The following is an 18,739-nucleotide window of genomic DNA, read 5'->3' as shown; positions in this document are numbered from 1 at the left end:
CAGGATAGAGCAGGGTTTAGGGCTGTTGTGCATAGGGTCGCTATGAGTCGGAAACGACTCGACGGCACATAACAACAACAACAACAATCCACTACTGCCAAGGTCTAGAGAAAGAGTTAATGAATTAAATTTGAAAGGGAGTGGAGTGGAAAGGAATCACAGAAAAGGACAACTAAGCCAGATTTTGAAAAATTATCTAAAATTTGCCAAATAGCAGTGGAGTGTGGAGAGGGGAGGAAAGTACAATCCCTTCACAGTGATGGCAGGAAGCGGGCATATTTAGAGTATTAGAAGTAATATGTTCTTATGGTACTACAAAGTATATTGTGTAAGAACAGAGTAAGATTTGTTAAGGACTATAGACATAAATATAGGTAGTCCCTGTGGTGCAGTGGTTAAGTGCTTAGCTCCTAACCAAAAGGTTAGCAATTGGAACTCACCAGCTGTTCTCCATGAGAAAGACATAGCAATTTGCTTCTACAAGAGTAAAATATCCTTGGAAACTATGGAGCAGTTGCACTTTGTTCTGTGAGTTGGAAATGAGTTGATCATAGCAATTTGGATTTTTGGAATCAAGAATTTAGGGAAGTGAGTAGGACTTGAGGCACTTGGTGCAGATGATAAAGAGCTACAGCATTTCATATGTTTTTATTTAACATCAAGGAAACAAAATTCCTCTCCCTGGTCAACTAGGAAACATCATGATAGATGGAGAAAAAGTTGGAAAGGCCAAAAATTTCCTCTTAAGTTGGATCCAGTGAACACCTTTGGTACCAGCAGTCAGGAAATCAGGAAGTATATTATATTGGGAAGGTCAGGGACCTCTCCAAAGTCCTGAAGAGTATTGTCAGTTTGAAGACTTAGGTATACCTGATTCAAATAATTTTCTTTCTAGTCACCTGCTATGCATCTGAGTCAGGATAGCAGAAGAAGAAAATCTATGCTTTTGATTCGTGCTATTAGAGAAGCATACTGAATATATCCAATGGTCTTCCAAAAGAACAGACAGACATGTCTGAGAGAGAAAGTGCAGCCAAGACTGCTCCTAAGAGGCAAGGATGATGAAGCCTCATCTCACATACTTTGAGCATGGCAGTGTTGTTCCTTGGAAAGAGGCCTCATGATTGGAAACATAGAGATTTAGCAAAGTGTGGATAACCTGCAAAGGAATAGATTGACACAGTGACTGCAGCAGTGGGTTCAAGTTTGTCAGAGATGAGGAAGATGGCACAGTATAGGACAGGATTTAGATCTGTTTTTCATAGGGTCCATGGAAATCATACTGGACTCAACAGCACATCACAACAATGGCCCATAGTAATGATGGTAGAGATTAAAGCTGCAATGCAGACATTAGCAAAATGTTTCAACTAATAGAGGTAGTCCTGGACATACTCACCAGTCTGCCTGGAAATTTGGAAGCCAACTTCCTGGCTAACTGACTGAATTATTCCTATTTCCAAGAAAGATATGCCAACAAAAAGTGGAAATTCTGAACAATATCACTAGTACCCACATACAAGGGAAATACTGCTGAAGATCATCTAAAAATGGCTAGAATGGTATATTGCTACAAAATTGCCAAAGTTCAAGTTGGCTTTGGAAAAAGACTGTGTACCAGGCATATTATTGCTGATGTCTGATGAATCTTAGCTGAAAGAGAAGACCAAAAGAATATTTGTGTTTTATTTACTATGCAAAGGCATTTGTGTGGATCATAATAAACTAACATTGAGAAAAATAGGAATCTCAGAATACTTAATTTGCTCATATGAAATCTATCGCTAGACCAAGAAGCTGTTGTCTGAGGGAACACTACATAGTTTAAAATTAGGAAAAGCATGCATCAAAGTTGAATCATTTCTCTATACCTATTCAACCAGTATGCTGAGCTAATAATTCAGGAAGCTGAATAGACTGTGGCATCAGGATCAGAGGAAGACTCATCAACTACCTGCATTATGCAAATAACTCAACATTGCTTGCTGAAAATGAATAGCACTTGAAACCCTTGTTGCAGAAGATCAAAGACTACAGTCTTCAATATGGATTACGTTTTAATATCCAGAAGACAAAAATCACCATCAGACCAATATCCAATATCATCATAGATAGAGAAAAGATTAAAATTTTTAATGATTTCATCTTTCTTGGATCCTTAATTAACATACTTGGTACTAGCAGTCAGAATATCAGGACACATATAAAACATCTGTAAAGTCTGCTTTCAGGAACCTCTTAAAGTCTTGAAGAGTAAAGATATCAGTTTAAAGACTAATGTGCCCCTAATTCAAGCTACAGCCTTTCTAGTCACCTGCTATACATCTAGAGCTAGACAATTAATTAAGGTGACAGAAGAAAAATTGCCTTTGAATTGTGGTATTTGATAAGTACCGAATATCCCATTGACTGTCAAAAAATATGTCAATATCTTGGAGAAATCTTGGAGAAGGATAACCAGAGACTTCCTTTGAGGTAAGGATGATGAAACTTTGTCTTACATACTTTGTTGTTAGAAGGGGCTCTTCCTTGGAAAGGTAAATTGTGTTTGGAAAGGTGGAGGGTCATCAAAAGAATACCCAACAAGATGGATTAGCACATTAACTGCAGGAATCTGTGAGGTCAAAGATGATGTCAGAGATGATAAGAATGGCATAGGTTAGGACAGGCTTCAGATCTGTTGTCTGTAGGATAGCAGTGAGTTTTACTTGACTTGATGGCATATAACAACAGTAGTACAGTAGTTATGCTTTTGACTAAAAAAAGTTAGTGGTTTGAACCTACCGGCCAATATGTAGAAGTTGTGGCATTCTGTATCCATATAGATTATAGCTTGGATATCTGTAGAGTCTCTCCTTCAGAGTTAGTTGTTGTTAGGTACCTTCTAGTTGAGTATGACTCATAGCAACCCTAGGAACAAAAAATCTGACCTTAGTCCTGTCCTGCGCCATCCTCACATTTCCTGACACATAAGAGCCCATTGCAGAAGGCACCTTGTCATTCCACCTTATTGAGGATCTTCCTCTCCTTCACTGAGCTTCCACCCTTCCCAACATCATGTCTCTCTCCAAGGAATAGCGCCTCCTAGAAATATATCCAAAGTATTTGATGCGAAGTCTCCTCATTCTTGTCCCCAAAGAGCACTCTGGCTGTACCCTTTCCAAGACATATCTATCTGTTCTCTTGGCCATCCATGGGATGTTCAGTGCTCTCCTCTAATACCACAGCTCAAAGGCATCAATTCTTTTTCTGTCATCCTTATTCATTGTCCAGGTCTCAGATGCATAGCTAGTAATCAGAAAGACCATAGCCTGAATCACATGCATTTTAGTACTCAAACTGATATCCCTACTCCTCAATAATTTGGAAAGGTGCCTAACTGCAGCTTTTCCCGTTGCTGTGTGTCTCCTTATTTCCTGACTGCTTGTACCAAGGGTGTTAATTGTGGATCCAAATAAGATGTAGCTGTTGACAGTTTGAATCTCCTCTCCATCCTTCATGACACTACCTATTGGTCCAGTGGTAGGAATCTTTGTTTTCTTGATATTGAGCTTTGATTCATATTGAAGGCTGCATTTCTTGATCTTCTGCAATAAGTGCTTCAAATCCTCCTCACTTTTCAGCAAGATTGTTTCATCTGCATAACACAGGTTATTGATGAGTATCCCTCCAATTTTGATGCCACCTTTCTCTTCATAAAGTCCAGCTTCTTAGATAATTTGCTCAGCCTATAGAGTGAACAGGTATGGAGATAGAATACATCCCTGATGCACTCTCTTCCCAGTTTCAGACCATGCAGTGCTTTCCTGCTTCTTTCACAGAAAGCCTCCTGATCCAAGTAAAGATTCCTCATGAGAACAGTCAGGTGCTCTAGAATTCTCATTCTTCTCAGTGTCAGCCACAACTTGTCATGATCCACATAGTAAAATGCCTTTGCATAGTGAGTAAAGGACAAATAGACATTCTTCTGGTATTTGTTACTTTCCGCCAGGATCCATCTGACTTCAGCAATGCTTTCAACAGAGTCAGGATAGAGCAGAATTGACTTGATGCAACTTGATGGTAAATGAAAACATTGATTAAGCATTGGGGTAAGCTCTAACCTGAAGATTGTGGAGGATGGTTGTTAGCATTTTAGGAAGGTGATTCTGGCAATAATGAGTTGTTTGAATGAGAAAGTAGGTAGGATTAAAGGTGCAAGTTTTATACAGATAGCTTTGACTTCATAGTGTGAAATCTTCTATGATAAAACATTCACTGAAAGTAAAAATAAAAATAATTCTGATGTAAAATTAGTAACTCATTGCATGATTTGTCCCAACTGATACATCAAATTTAGTGTTGTTTGATAGCTCCTACCTATTTTCTAGAGACCTATTGTGGGTTAATGTGATGAATTCCATTGCCAACCAAAAGTCATACTGTTTGAATTCACCAACTGCTTTGTAGGAGAAAGATAGACAATCTCCTGTGATTTACTGTCTCTGATAACCTGATGGAGGGTCACCTATGAGTCAGTTCCAACTTGATGGTACTTAACAACAATAAGCTACTTTATGATGGTAGAAAATTTTCTTTCATTTAGGGAAGTTTGTTCTTTGACCTGTAGAATACAGTGCTTATGAATAATGAGTACAAGTAAGATCTCAACTAAGGCATTGAATTTTGATACATTAATTTTAGAAAAAGTAGAACCAGAGGATTTGAAATTGATAGTAGAAGATGGCTATAGTCAAAGTGGAAATTTTAAAGAAATTAGCAAAACTAGAGCAGTGTTGAAATTTTTCTTTAATGTAAAGAATTAATAAGTGAGGTGCTTGCTCTGTTTTCTCAAGCTAAAGTTTTTTTTTAAAAATTTTTTATTTATTTATTTTTTTACAGAGGTTTTGGATTTCCATTCATTCATTGCCACAATTTTCTCCCTTCCCACCCCTCCCCACCAGTTCACTTCCCCCTCCGAGGAGATAAAAAAGGAAAAAATGTGTTTTTTTTTGTATACTTTTCCCGCGTCCCTTCCCCCCACCCCCTACCCCGAGTACACTTCTCTATGCAACCTTAATTCTGGATTCCTGTGCTAACCATAATGCTCAATCATATATCACCTCTCTGTTCTTTCCCTCATCTGTTTCAATACAGTATACATAATTTATCCAGTTTTTTCTGTCATAGCCCCACCCTGATGACAGACCCATTCTACAACAGTGGCACCATGCAGTATTTGTCCCTTTGTGACTGAGATATTTCACTCAGCATAATGTCCTCCAGGGTCACCCACTTTGAATAATATTGCATGAGTTCCTTGTTTTTCAATGCTGTGTAGTATTCCATTGTGTGGGTATACCACAGCTTCTCTATCCATTCATTTGTTGATGGGCCCTTAGGCTGCTTCCAACTCTTTGCTATTGTAAACAAAGCTGCAGTAAACATGGGTGTGCATATATCTGCTTGGATGGCAGACATGGTCTCTCGGGGGTATATTCCCAGTAATGGGATTGCTGGGTCAAATGGTATCTCTATTTGCAATTTTTTGAGAAAGCGCCACACCGCCTTCCACAATGGTTGCACCATCTTACATTCCCACCAACAGTGAATAAGAGTTCCAGTTTCTCCACATCCTCGCCAGCATTTCTCATAGTTGTTTTGATTTGCATCTCTCTTAGAGCTAGGGACTTTGAACATTTCTTCATGTGCTTGTTGGCCATCTGAATGTCTTCTTCGGTGAAGTGTCTGTTCATATCCTGTGCCCATTTTTCTATTGGATTATTTACCTTTAACTTATTGTGGTGTCAAGTATTTTATAAATTCCAGATATAAGTCCCTTATCTGACATGTCATTACCAAATATTTTTTTCCCAGTCTGTGGCTTCCCTTTTTACTCTATTGGAGAAGTTTTTGGATGTGCATAGGGATTTGATTCTTAGAAGGTCCCATTCATCTATTTTATCTTCTCCTGGTTGTAGATTTTCCAGGATACTTGGAAGACTTTTTATGTTGTGGATTAGGACCACTAAAGTTCTTCCAAGCTTTTCTTGAATGAAGTTTATAGTCCTTGGTTTTAGTCCTAAGTCCATGATCCACCTTGAGTTGGTTTTTGTATATGGAGTGAGGTGTGGATCTTGTTGTAGTCTTCTGCATACAGCTTTCCAATTTTGCCAGCACCATTTGTTAAAAAGGCTGTCGTTTCCCCACTTAACTGATTTCATCTCCTTGTCAAAAATCAGTTGACCATAGGTAGATGGGCTGATTTCTGGATTCTCAATTCTCTTCCATTGATCTATGTGTCTGTCATTGTACCAGTACCGTGCTGTCTTAACCACCACGGCAGTGTAGTAGGATTTGAAATCAGGGAGAGCGATGCCTCCTACATTTTTTTCTATTTTTAAGGAGTGTTTTGCTTATTTGGGGCTTCTTTCCATTCCAAATGAAGCTAGAGATTACCTTTTCCATCTCCTTGAAGAATGGGATTGGTATTTGTATTGGGATTGCATTGAACGTATAAATTGCCTTTGGTAGTATTGCCATTTTCACAATATTGAGTTTTCCTATCTATGAGCAAGGGATATTCTTCCACTTCTCCAGATCTCTTTTTGTTTCTTGTAGTAATGTTTTGTAATTTTCTATGAATAGGTCCTTTGTGCTTCTGGTTATATTTACTCCCAAGTATTAATCTTGCAGTTAGCTATTGTGAAGGGTATTGTTTTTCTTAGCTCCAGCTCTGCATTCTTTTCGTCACTGTAGAGAAATCCAACTGATTTTTGTATGTTGATCTTGTATCCTGTCAAGCTAAAGTTTTTTATAGAAAATTTAAAAAACTCCAAAGTTAGTAATTAATTTTTCTGGTTCATTTTAAATGTTATATTATTTGTCTTAAGTAGATCTTCTATCTTCTTTAGTTTTCTTTGAGTTAATATCTTGTTTTGTTTTATTTTGATTTATGCCAAATTGACTCTGACTCACAGTGACCATATGTACAGAGAATTGAATCTACTTGATCTTGTAATATCTGCTGTTGAGCTTAAGCCTGTAGTCTCAGTCATTGTATTCAGTCCATCTCACTGTGCAGCTTCTCCTTTGCAAATCTACTGTGTTTCTAAGCATGGTGTTCTTTTCCCATGATTGAACTTCCTGATAACAATACTCAAAAGTGTGTGAGATTTGTTGCAGATGAATACTGCTTGCAGGTCTTGTGAGATAAATGTGTTTATTCATATGCATTACTCTTTGTCAACAACACGGTTCAAAGATACCAGCTCTTCTTAGGTGTTCCTTGTTCATGGTCCAACTTTCAGCAAACTATAAAGCAATTGAAAATTGGTAGACTTCATCTTTAAACTTAACATTCTTGCTCTTCAGCACTTCAAAAAGGTGCCGAAATCTGCTTGAGAGCAGATTTGTCCCATTTAGTTCTGCTTAATTTCTTAACTGCTGCTTTTATGTTTGTTGATGGTTAGTCCAAATAAAAGAAAAAAACCTGAGTTTTTTCTTATAGCTATTTTACTGTTGCCTAGTGGTGTGACTTAGAAGTCTATGAGGAGTTGTGTTTTCTGGGTGATGTTTCTGTTGTTGGTCTTGTAGTTGGTTTGTTGCCATGTGATTCATACTTAAGTCTCCAGTCTGTTTATTCTCAGATTGATTTACATCAAGTAGATTTTTCTCCTAGCTCACCCTTGACTGAATTTCTACAGGTGTAAATGTCCTGAGAGGAGATTGCCCATCTTTCTCTAACTACCTTCATATTTCTAAAATAGTTTTATTACCTTATGAGAGCTGTATAAATGAAACTTAATTGTTTTTGTTTTTAAAGCCTAATAAAGAAGTTGTGGAACAAATGGAAAAATGGTAAGAGCTAAACATTTATCTTTGTATTTTAATCACTCACTTCTACCGAATTAGAAATCACAGAATAATTGTCTCCATTAATAAAGATTCTTAAGATACACTTTGTACTTTGTAATGGAAGATCATAATATGCTGTTGATTGATTTCATATTAGCTTATGGTTTGTAGGTGGCAGTGATTTACTTGTTAAAGCTGAGATGTATATGTGTGTTAGTCTAACACACATTACTTAATGCTGAAGGAAGAAAAGGGTTCTTAAATAATTTTTGGGAAAACCTGAGAGAGTTACCTAGAATTAAGTTTATTAGAACAAAGTTTATGATGGACAAAGGAGGTGATTCACATAAAAAATTAAAGAGTGATATTACTTAACAGTGAAAAATAGTTCATATATGTGTTTAAAATGCATATTTTCAGCATTCAAGAAAAAGATGAGAAGTTAAAGACTGTGGAAGAACTACTTGAAACTGGACTTATTCAGGTGGCAACTAAAGAAGATGAGTTAAAGGTAAGGCATTTTTCAGATGAGTTTCTTGTGATGAATTGATTGAGCATGAAAGGGTTCAGTAACCTGTATAAGGGATTTGCTCTAGCTTTTGAACCTAATATTTATTAGCTATGTTTCAAAAATTTATAAAATAACCTTTTTGTTAAAGATTTTATTTGAAATACAGAATGCTTAATTGATTGTAGCATCACGATTTCATGAAGATTGTGTTACTAAGCGATATTTGATATGCTTATCTCTTTTGTCATATACCCAAATGGTAACTAGTAGATTCCTCAATAAGTTTATGAAATAGTATTTGAAGCCAGAAGAAAGATTATACTTTCTATTTTATGATTATCATTAGGTTTATTGAACCAGGTTAGAGGAGGCCATAAGAAAGGAATTAAAAAACTTGTGTGATTCTAGGGAAGTATTTGGCTTAACAGACCATTTTATATATATATATATATATATATATATATATATATATATATATATTTCTGAGATGGAAATATAAGTATACTTGCTTGTGGGTTTAATAGAATTAAACCTTTGATTTATTATAGAACCTATTGAAAGTGACATTTCTGAGCTTTCCATAGAGGAGAAGAAGGGAAAAGCCACTGTGTCTTAAGAAGCTATATATTACTTTTTTAAATGTGCCTTATGTTTGTTTCTTCGTAAAAGGTATTAAGAACAGAAAACTCATCTTTGGCAAAAGAAGTTCAAGACTTAAAGGCTAAGCACAATGATCAGGTATAGTGTATAGAGGTATATTGGCAGATCATATAATTTGATAAACAATGAATAATCCTATTCCTTGGTGCGCTCGTGGCCTAGTGAGTAAATAGTTTCACTGCCAATCTAAACACAGGTAGTTGGCAATCTACCAGCTTGTTCAGAGGGAGAAGGTGGATAATCTCCTGTATGATTTGCAGAGTCTCTGAAAACTAGCTGGAAAGTCAGCTGTGAGTCAGTTTCAACTCGTAGACTTATGAGAACAACAACACTAAACAGTGTTATTAAGGAGCTTTGGTTGCGTAGTGGTGAAGTATTTGACTGCTAACCATTTGGTTGGCAGTTTGAACCCACCAGCTACTTTCCTGGAGGAAGATGAGGCGGACTGCTCCATTAAAGATTTATAGCCTCGGAAACCTTACAGTTTATTTCTGCTTTGGTCCTGCTGGATTACAAAAAGTAGAATTAACCCTCTGATGAGGTGTTTTAGGCGTTTTGGTGGGTTTTTTTTGGTTGTTGTTGTTAAACCTATTACACACAAACAAATCAGGTCTGCTAATTCTAAATTCCAAGGTGGAATTTGTCAATTAGAGTTTTAATCTATTTATTATTAGTGATTTAAATATTAGTAATAAAACTACAATTTTTTATATGTTGTATGTTTGAACTCACAAGACTACTTTAGTCATCAACCTATCCCAGCATATAACAGAAGAAAGAAGAGAGTTGGCTGAAAGATACCTAGGCCTTGAGGTTAGAAGAAGGGCAGGCCTAAGTAACACATAGGTGCTAGATCAAGTAACATTTCCTGTTTATTTTTTTTGTTATGTGCCATTGAAGTCACCTGTGACTCATAATGATCCTACGTACAACAGCGCTGAGGTCCTAAGCCAATCTCACTAATTGATACACCTACCCCCATTTCCTCATTTACTGTGTCAATCCATCTCATCGAGGGTCTTCCTCTCCTCATGTTGCCCTTCTCTGAGGACCTGTCTTTTCTTGCCATGCGCCCAAAGTATGTGAGATGGAGCTTCAGAATCCTAACCTCCAAAGAGAAACTTGATTTCACCCTCTTGAAGACAGACCTGTTTGTTTTCTTGGAGGTCCATCGTGTGTTCAAGACTCTTTTCTAGCACCACTACTCAAAAAGACATTGGATATTTCTTCTGTCATCCTTAGTCATTGTTCACCTCTCTTATATATATATTTTAAAAAAAACCCCACACATAACTAAGTAAGGTGCTTTTCTGTTTCCAGGTTTCGTTTGCATCTCTGGCTGAAGAACTTAAGAAAGTGTAAGTGATGACATTATTATAAACTGATTTTTTTCTTTTGGTCAGGTGTTTTGTTGGGTTTGTTTTTTTTTTAAAGTCTTGTGTGTTTTTGTTGTTGGAACAGCTGACATTGTAATTTAACTTTAAAAATCTTTTTTTTCTTTTTCATAATCCCAGTTATTTTCAGTGTTAAGAGCTTTGAAATGTTAATTCCTCTTTTCAGTAGAAATTATGTTAATAGATTATATTTAATAGAAGAATCATTATATGTGTTCTTGTATGACCTTGCTATATTTTTATACACTGATGGTGTATAAATTCTGCATCAAGCTAGAACCCTAGAAGCCAATATTGCTGACTGGAATTTTATTTGGTCCAGTGTTCTTTGGGGTACAGATCTTCTTTATGTACTTTGGAAACAACCTCATCAATTTCTTATGTACCTAGACTTGAGCTATCTAAATAGTGATTGCCTTAAAACTTTTCATTCCTCATTTGGGAGGAACTTGCCCCTGCAGTCACCTCATTGTCAAGTGTCACCAGCCACCTCCACGACATCTGCAATGATAGATTGGCTGTCCTGTTGAAAATTGAAAGAGTTGATTTGGAGAATCCACTTTGTATCTTTTTGGGTCTTGATGATTTCTTTTCAAGTTAAAACTCTTTTTCTTTATATAAGGATCCATGAAAAAGATGGAAAGATCAAGTCTGTAGAAGAACTTCTGGAAGCTGAACTTCTCAAAGTTGCGAATAAGGAAAAAACTGTTCAGGTATTGCACAGTGCAAACTGTATAGGATTTCCTCCTTTTCCCTTTTTAAACCAACTTTATTTCATGCCATTTAATTTCATATGTTTGTCTGTGCACTGCATTTTATGTCAATATCTGTGTGTTTCCATTGTCCAATCTTGTCTGTTTTGTCATTGTCAAGGATTTGAAACAGGAAATAGAGGCTCTAAAAGAAGAAATAGGAAATATCCAGCTTGAAAAGGCTCAACAGGTAAAAAACTCCCAGAGCCATAGCATGACAGATATGTTAGTTTATGTGTTACTTATGGCCTATTTGGTTTTTTTCCCCCTTGTTAGACAGAAAAATCTTTAATCTCATGCTCTTGAACATATTGAATCATTTGCTTTTTTTTTTTGAGTTTTTGCCTGTTTTAACAAAGTGGTGTTGCTATGATAACCCATATACATTTTAATTCTTAGCTGATTAAGACTTTCTGAGAAGTTTCCTATTTTAATGATTCCTTAAAATGATTTAATTTGCCAACTTAAACAACACTTTTGTAATTAAAAACATTTTTTTCCTTAGCCTCTCTGTTTTTGTTTGGGGTTTGGTTTTTTTTTTGTTTTTTTAACTGCATGAACTTAAATATTTTGTTACAGAATGTGAATCTGTCAACCTTTGCCTGAGAACTAAGTTTTAATTTAATTGGGAGATTTAAGAGATAGATAAGATCAGTGTACATAGATGGGTTTTGATGAATTTAATCTAGAAAGATTTAGAAGAAAAAAAATGATGTGATTGTATGTTAGGGATAATACATTCATGCATCCAGCAGATTCAGTCAATAATATGTATTGAGTTCTTTCTCTTGCCAGTCATTATGTTAGTGATTGGAGATAATCTTTTTTGAACTAAGTAAGGTATGATGATACATTATAGCTCTAATAATTGAGAATTTAGGAAAATATGGTCCAGAGGAACTGAGATCTTATCATAGCCAAGGTTTAAAAGGCCTGCAAAGAGAGTGGGTGTCAGTATACTAATGGCGGTGTATGTTAAGAAAAGAAGATTGAAAGGACAGTATAATTAGAGTTCTATTAAAGAGAAATTGGCCTTGAAGACTGAGCTAGAGAAGATGTCTGATGTGTGGTATAGTTATGTGGAAAGATAATATTCTAATTTTAGAATAAGACTTCAGAAGAATCATATTGTTTAGATTTATTGTTTATAACTTCTCACTCTTATTCCCTCTTACATTTTAAATTTGTCACTTTGCCATTAGAATCAAAGAAAGGGAAACTAAAAACATCTGATTTTTGCATGAATAATTCAGTTAGAGCTTTTATAATTTGAAATGTACACAATTTAAAATATATTTTTTTTAAAAAGGAAGGAAAATTGATAAAACTTAATGAGGTAAATTGAAATAATTATGAATGACTTTTTTTTTATATTTTAGTTATCTATCACCTCACAAGTTCAAGAACTTCAGAATTTGTAAGTATACCATTTCCTTTATTTTCTATTACTGTTTTTCTATAAGTTAAATACAATTATAATACAAATCATAGCTTCTTTGCATTTGACTTCAAATTATCTTTAGAAATATATCAAATAGTACCTCAGAAATTCTTAGGGAATTTGTAACAAGGTTTCTCAGGAATGTAACAGGAGAGAAGTTTTATTTTTTATGATTTGTAGCCAAAGACATTCCTCTAGGTCGTATAGCCCTGGTGTACAAGTTGCCATACAGTGGTAACTTGTGGTTGCTGTAAAGCTGAACACTATGACATTGATGTGTCAAGTGCGTTAATAGCTGGTTACCTAATGCAGACAGAGAGTGGGGAGGAGTTCCTCGATTTAAACAAGCTTGGAAGGAGTGGCATCCACTTCCGTAATATCTTGCCTCTGGAAACCCTGTGAACCTGGAGAGAGGATGAAAGGCACCCAAGCATTGAGGACTCTCCTTCATAGGGTCACTATGAGTTGCCTGCGACACTACGGCGCTTAACAACAACAATAATCTGAATATGATTTTAACAAGTTACTAATTTGTCTGTTGAGGAACTAGCTATATATTCAGTAGCAAAAATTAGTTGTAATAGCTGGTATTTTCTTTTAACAGAATGCAATTATGTCTAGATATTTAATGGTTTATAGAACTTTTTCTTTAGGTTATCTTAGACTTCTTAATTGAATTATTTCTCCAAGACGTTGTATGCCTATTATACTCAGTTTATTTTCAAGTGAAGGATAACACCATTGATATTAAACTGAATTATAGCTCATCTTAATCTGTTTGAGCTGTGATAACTCTTAGAATATACTTTCTCAGTCTTTAGTATATTTTACTTTTTATAGACATGTAACATTTTCTTTCTTTTTTTTGTAACATTTTCTTTATTTAAAATTAATACCAGATTAAGGGGAAAAGAGGAACAGATGACTACCTTGAAGTCTGTTTTAGAAGAAAAGGAGAAAGATCTAGCAAATAGAGATAAATATTTACAGGTGAGAAGAGAAGAATAATTAAAAACAGTATCTCTTTGATACTGAAATATCAATTAAATTAATATTTATTTTTCAGGATCTTCAAGAAGAAAATAAATCTTTAAAAGCTCAAGCTCAAGAGGCAACACAACATAACTTAAAGGAGGTATAATTTAGACAGACTATTAATATATTGAATAAGGAATAAGAAAGTCATTAATACATTAGAAAATTAAGAAGTTGTGTTTTCTGGGTTTACTTGCTTTAAGTATTTGCTTTAACATGAACTTGTTTTTACTGCTAAAATTAAACTTGATTTGTCAACCTAAATCTGAAAGCATTTCCTTAACCTCTTTTTTTTTTTTTTGTTAGATGATTATTATGCTTTAACTATTCAAAATCAGTGCTTAAGAAATAAAGGTTAAGCAATAAACAACATTCATTTTGTCTTTGTTATAAATAGCCCATTCTTTAAATTTATTCCAGATAAGTTTTTTATTTCATTATTAGGCAAAGCTTGGGGTTGTTGTACCTAATCCTTTTGGTGTAGAAAACTGAGTACATGAACCTTATCCTTTTGGTATAGATTTAAATATGTGAATCTGTTTCTTAGGCATGCTCTGCGTCACAATTTAAAGAATTTGAGACCGTGTAAGTATATTTCTGACCAATACTTTAAATGATATTTTTTTATTTTTCTCTAATAATATAACTGATTTTTATTTTGTGGGCATTGTGGAACTGTCAAGGTTTTTTTCCATTTGCTAATAGAACATTTAGACCCACCTATGCTGTCGACTTAAAAGAATTAAAGCATTAAACAGTATCCTTTTAGATTAACTTATCTTTTGCATTTCATTTGCACTTTTCATTCTTTAATTCTACTGTTAAAGTGTGCTTTTTAAATTTTCATGTAAGCCTAAGAACATCTTAAGTCTTCCTATATTATGTTGAAATAAGAATGTTCCATTTTTTTATTGAAATAAAAATACTCAGTTCTGACACTGTTTTAAATAAAGACAAAGCAAACAAAGTCTTTGCCCTAAGGAATTAGGTGGTTAAGTAGATAGATTTTATAGTGTTAAATGTTGTACTGGAGGTCTATTGCATAGACTGACCAGGGCAGTTGGGATTTACTTGTGCTAGTTATTTTTAGTAAGATGTATTTAGGTTGTGTAAAGGAGATTAAATTATGTGTAGCAACTCTTCAGCACAGAGATTTGGCATATTTTTAAAGGTCAGCTAATTGTGGGTGAGATTCTTGTGAGGAAAAGCTCATTTTTCTAAAGCATTATTTTTATTTAAATAATACATTGATTAAATAAAATCTTGCTATTCACCTTTATTTTAGATTTTCTTCCTAACAAAATGTGTACTTGCTTAAGAAATATACAAGTTTTATGTGTGTACTATAAGTCTACTGGGATATAACTACCTTTTAAAACAAATTTGTAAACTGGTATGACACATAGTTTATAAGGAAAAGAGCAAGTAGAAATAATTTAGTCTGTCTTTTTTCTTTAGTGATACTGGAATCTGGTTGTCTTTTTTGCCATACATAACTAAATACAAGGTTTTTTTGAAAATTCTAGATTGAAAGAAAAGGAAAATGAGGTGTGTAGGATAGAAGCTATGCTAAAAGACAAGGAAAGTGATCTTTCCAGCAAAACAAAACTTTTACAGGTAAATGTTATTATTTAAAGTTCATTATGTGTGACTTATTATCTTGGCATCTGTAAAAGAAGCAATGGCAATGTGAGGACAGCCAAATCTGCCCTCTACTAAATCCACAACGGGGAACTGTCCCCATCAACAGCATCCATAGTCATGTAAGATCAGACATGGCCTCTCACATTCTTGTACCTACTCCTAATGTGTTGCAAATGACTACATATCATTTACAGAATCTCTTTTATAATCACAGTTGAAAGATTTATTAGGTAAACAGGTTAGGGGAGGGTGGTAAAACAAAGTATGAGTTCAGCAAACAGTAGTTCCAACTCATGTTAACAGCAAGCATAGTACCTCAGTTAGTTCAGACCGCTTCTCAGTCAACAGCAAACTACAGTCCCTTAATCAGTCCAGGAATTTTCTCAGTCAGTAGCAAGATACCTCTGCTGCAGGACCTTCTGGCCCTTGAAGGATTCATACTGCTTTTTCTGCTCCTGCTGCTGCTTTCCTGGTATTAAAATTGCCAAATTCTGCTGCTGAATCAGCTCAATTTAGTGACCAGACCAGACATTTCCCTTGTGGACAGGCACACAGGCCCTGTGAGGAAGAACTGGCTCACATAGCTAAAAAAGTAGAATATGTACAAACAAATTAAAGACAGTGGTCTAAGAAAGCAGGTAAAGACAATTGTCTAAGGAAGAAGAATTAAAGACAGTGGTCTAATGAAGCCAAATTTTTAGCAAGACCTATTATACCAAAAAAAAAAAGTTTACTATAAAAGGGAATCAAATACAAAGTGAGTCTTCCACTCTAAAGTTGAGTTTTTACCCCTTACCTACTGTCGTGTGTGTGTGTGTGTGTGTATGTAGAATAATATCTGTATATATGAGTATGTTAGAAGCAGGAGTGGTATCCACTTCCTAAATAATATGTCTCTGGAAACTTTATGAACTTTGATAAATGTCGGTGGTTGTAGAGGGGCTTCAGGCTTTTTGTTCGTGGGGTTGCTGTGAGTTGTGCTCGACTAGAAGGCAGTCAACAACAGTATATGAATGTGTATATATACATACTCATTTTTTAAATAAAAGTCTTTAACTAGGAGCCATGGTGGTGTAGGGAACTCTGGTGGCATAGCTCATTCTGAATTACCGTGCTAATCCAAAGGCCAGGTTTCTCCTGCAGTTGGAATCCATTAATCAGTTCCTCAGGAGAAAGATGAGCAGTTGCCTCCTGTTTGGATTGAGTTGAGTTTTATTGTCTCAAGGGTGTGGTGGTTAGACTACATAATCTTTAACCAGGAAGCACTACTTGCATAGATAATGCACCCATAGAGATTTACAACCTTAGAAACCCTCAGGATAGTTCTATTGCTGTGAGCTGGAAGTGACTTGTTGGCAGCTACTTGGGTGTGGTTAACTCTACAGGGTTGAATTTTATGTGCCCCCTCTACTACTGTTAACAGTAGGGGAGATTTTTTGGTTTATTTTTATTTTTCATTTTGGAGATTTTTCTATTTAAGCACATGCTTCATGTTATTTTTATGGGTTTTATTTTTCTTTTAAAAATAATGTTGCAGTGACTTTTCTTGCTTGTATTTTGGATACTTTTATAAATATTAGCTATATTGTTAAGTTCTTAGAAGTAAAACTTAGGAATCAAAGATTATCTCCTCATCTTTATCTTGGCAGTATTGAAAGTGATTACAGAACATTGACTTGAAGTAATAATTGTCTCAAAACAGTCTTCTTGCCCATTCTTCAAGGGTGGCTTCTGTTCTGTTCTTTCTCTCTCTGAAAGTAGGTTTTCTTACTGTTCTTGTTGACTACTGCTCATAGCAACCCTATGAACAACAAATCTTAACCTTGCCCTGTGCCGTCTTCACAATCTCTGATATGTATGCTCAAAGTCATTGTTAAGTCTTTGTCACTGTGTCAATATATATTGTTGAGGATCTTCTTTCCTTTCTTTGTTTGATTCTACTCTTCTTAACATACTTTTTTAAAGGACTGGCCCTATTGACAACATGTCCTACCTATGTGAAACAAAGTTTCACTATCCATGCCTCTTAGGAGCAAATTTTCTTAGGTAATACTAAATCATTCTCTAAAATGATTTTCCCAATTATACTTCCAACCCTTTTATTATAACACTGACAAAATGAAAACATTTGATAATAAATTTGAAAGATTGCAACATAGTTTTCATTTTGGATTTTATCAGAGAAATTTTGTTAATATATGCAGCCATTTTTTATTTTTAATTGCCCTTTTTTCTCGTATTTTTCATTTGAACCTTTTATAAACTAATCTATATCCCTTTTGTAGAAAATTGCCGTTTACCATTATATGAAATAATTTTTTCTGAAGTTATTTTAACATCCTATCTGTGTACTCAAATATGAGTAATTGTCTGAATTTTAAAACTTAGGGAGAAAGGTGGCTTCTGTTTTATGTTCTAATTAATTTTTTAGTTCAGATTTTTTAAATGTGCCGTTTACTTCAGACTCGGTTCAAAAATTCATTTTGGTTCAAAAATAAATTTATATGCATGTGTATATATTTACATTATTAAGTTCTCCTAATTCCTAATTCCCGTTGGCTCTTTCCCTAAGAGTTCTGTATTCCTTCTCCTCCCACTTGTCTAAGGCTATTGATCAATAATATCTGGAGACAATTTTAGTGGAGCCCAGTGTCCTACAGTGTTCACAAACAGGGCAGCCACTCATAACAGTGTAATATTCATCTCAGGATGATGCTAGTATTAAAGTTGATAAAATACTGCAGTACTAATCAGAAAAGCGACTCAGAAATTTGTATTTGTATCTCTTTCTGTACCTAACAATTTTTCATTGAGACATGCACATTCCAGGCTACCACCAAATAATTTTTCTCCAGTTTTATAACATGTTATATAGTATAACAGCTTGGACCTGATTATACTCTTAAGAATTATTACTTTGAATTTTCTTAGTTTGTTTTAGGTTTTAAAAATTTACATTAAAAATAAAGCTCTCTATTCAAGTATTCTTATTTAAATTTTGTTTAAATAGGAACTACAAGATGAAAACAAAATGTTTAAATCCCAAATTGAACAACTTAAGCAACAGAACTCCCAACAGGTAGGCACCACTAGAAGTCTTGCCTATTATTTATGTGGTATTAATATCACCAGTATAATCACTAAGTACCTTTACATTGGAAATGTGTGTATTGTTTTGTTTACAAATGTTTATCTCCTAAAATTTACTATGCCATAAACAAGGTAAAATGACTTACAATTTATGAATTTATACACAAATATTTATAGTCCATATCTGTTTTGCTGTCTGTGTATATGTGTGTGCTTTCGAGTGCATTTCTTAGCAAAACTATTTAAATTCTAAAGAAGACAGTTTAAACATACTTTCAGTCTAGATCTATGCATTTCCCAAACAAAACATCAGTAATTAGAGTAAAACTAAGGAATTCTTATGTGCTATTTTGTTGCCTGCTACTCATAGTGATCC

The 18,739-nt window shown here is 34.7% G+C and overlaps 1 protein-coding gene across 1 annotated transcript in view; it reads left to right on the top strand.

The window, feature by feature from the left end:
- Positions 1-18,739, top strand: part of KTN1 (kinectin 1 (kinesin receptor)) — a 105,864-nt gene that overhangs the window by 51,872 nt on the left and 35,253 nt on the right. The window contains exons 18-29 of the mRNA XM_006894368.1: positions 7,805-7,839; positions 8,257-8,347; positions 9,017-9,085; positions 10,328-10,365; positions 11,024-11,114; positions 11,275-11,343; positions 12,533-12,570; positions 13,494-13,584; positions 13,661-13,729; positions 14,177-14,214; positions 15,156-15,246; positions 18,284-18,352. Coding sequence (XP_006894430.1) covers positions 7,805-7,839; positions 8,257-8,347; positions 9,017-9,085; positions 10,328-10,365; positions 11,024-11,114; positions 11,275-11,343; positions 12,533-12,570; positions 13,494-13,584; positions 13,661-13,729; positions 14,177-14,214; positions 15,156-15,246; positions 18,284-18,352 — 789 coding nt within the window. The remainder of the gene's footprint in view (positions 1-7,804; positions 7,840-8,256; positions 8,348-9,016; positions 9,086-10,327; positions 10,366-11,023; positions 11,115-11,274; positions 11,344-12,532; positions 12,571-13,493; positions 13,585-13,660; positions 13,730-14,176; positions 14,215-15,155; positions 15,247-18,283; positions 18,353-18,739) is intronic.

This window comes from Elephantulus edwardii, unplaced genomic scaffold (assembly GCF_000299155.1).
Source record: "Elephantulus edwardii isolate Elephantulus edwardi_28Jun2011 unplaced genomic scaffold, EleEdw1.0 scaffold00140, whole genome shotgun sequence".
Classification (NCBI taxonomy): Eukaryota; Metazoa; Chordata; class Mammalia; order Macroscelidea; family Macroscelididae; genus Elephantulus; species Elephantulus edwardii.
Note: the sequence above shows the minus strand (reverse complement) of the source record. Positions and strands in the feature narration are given on the sequence as shown.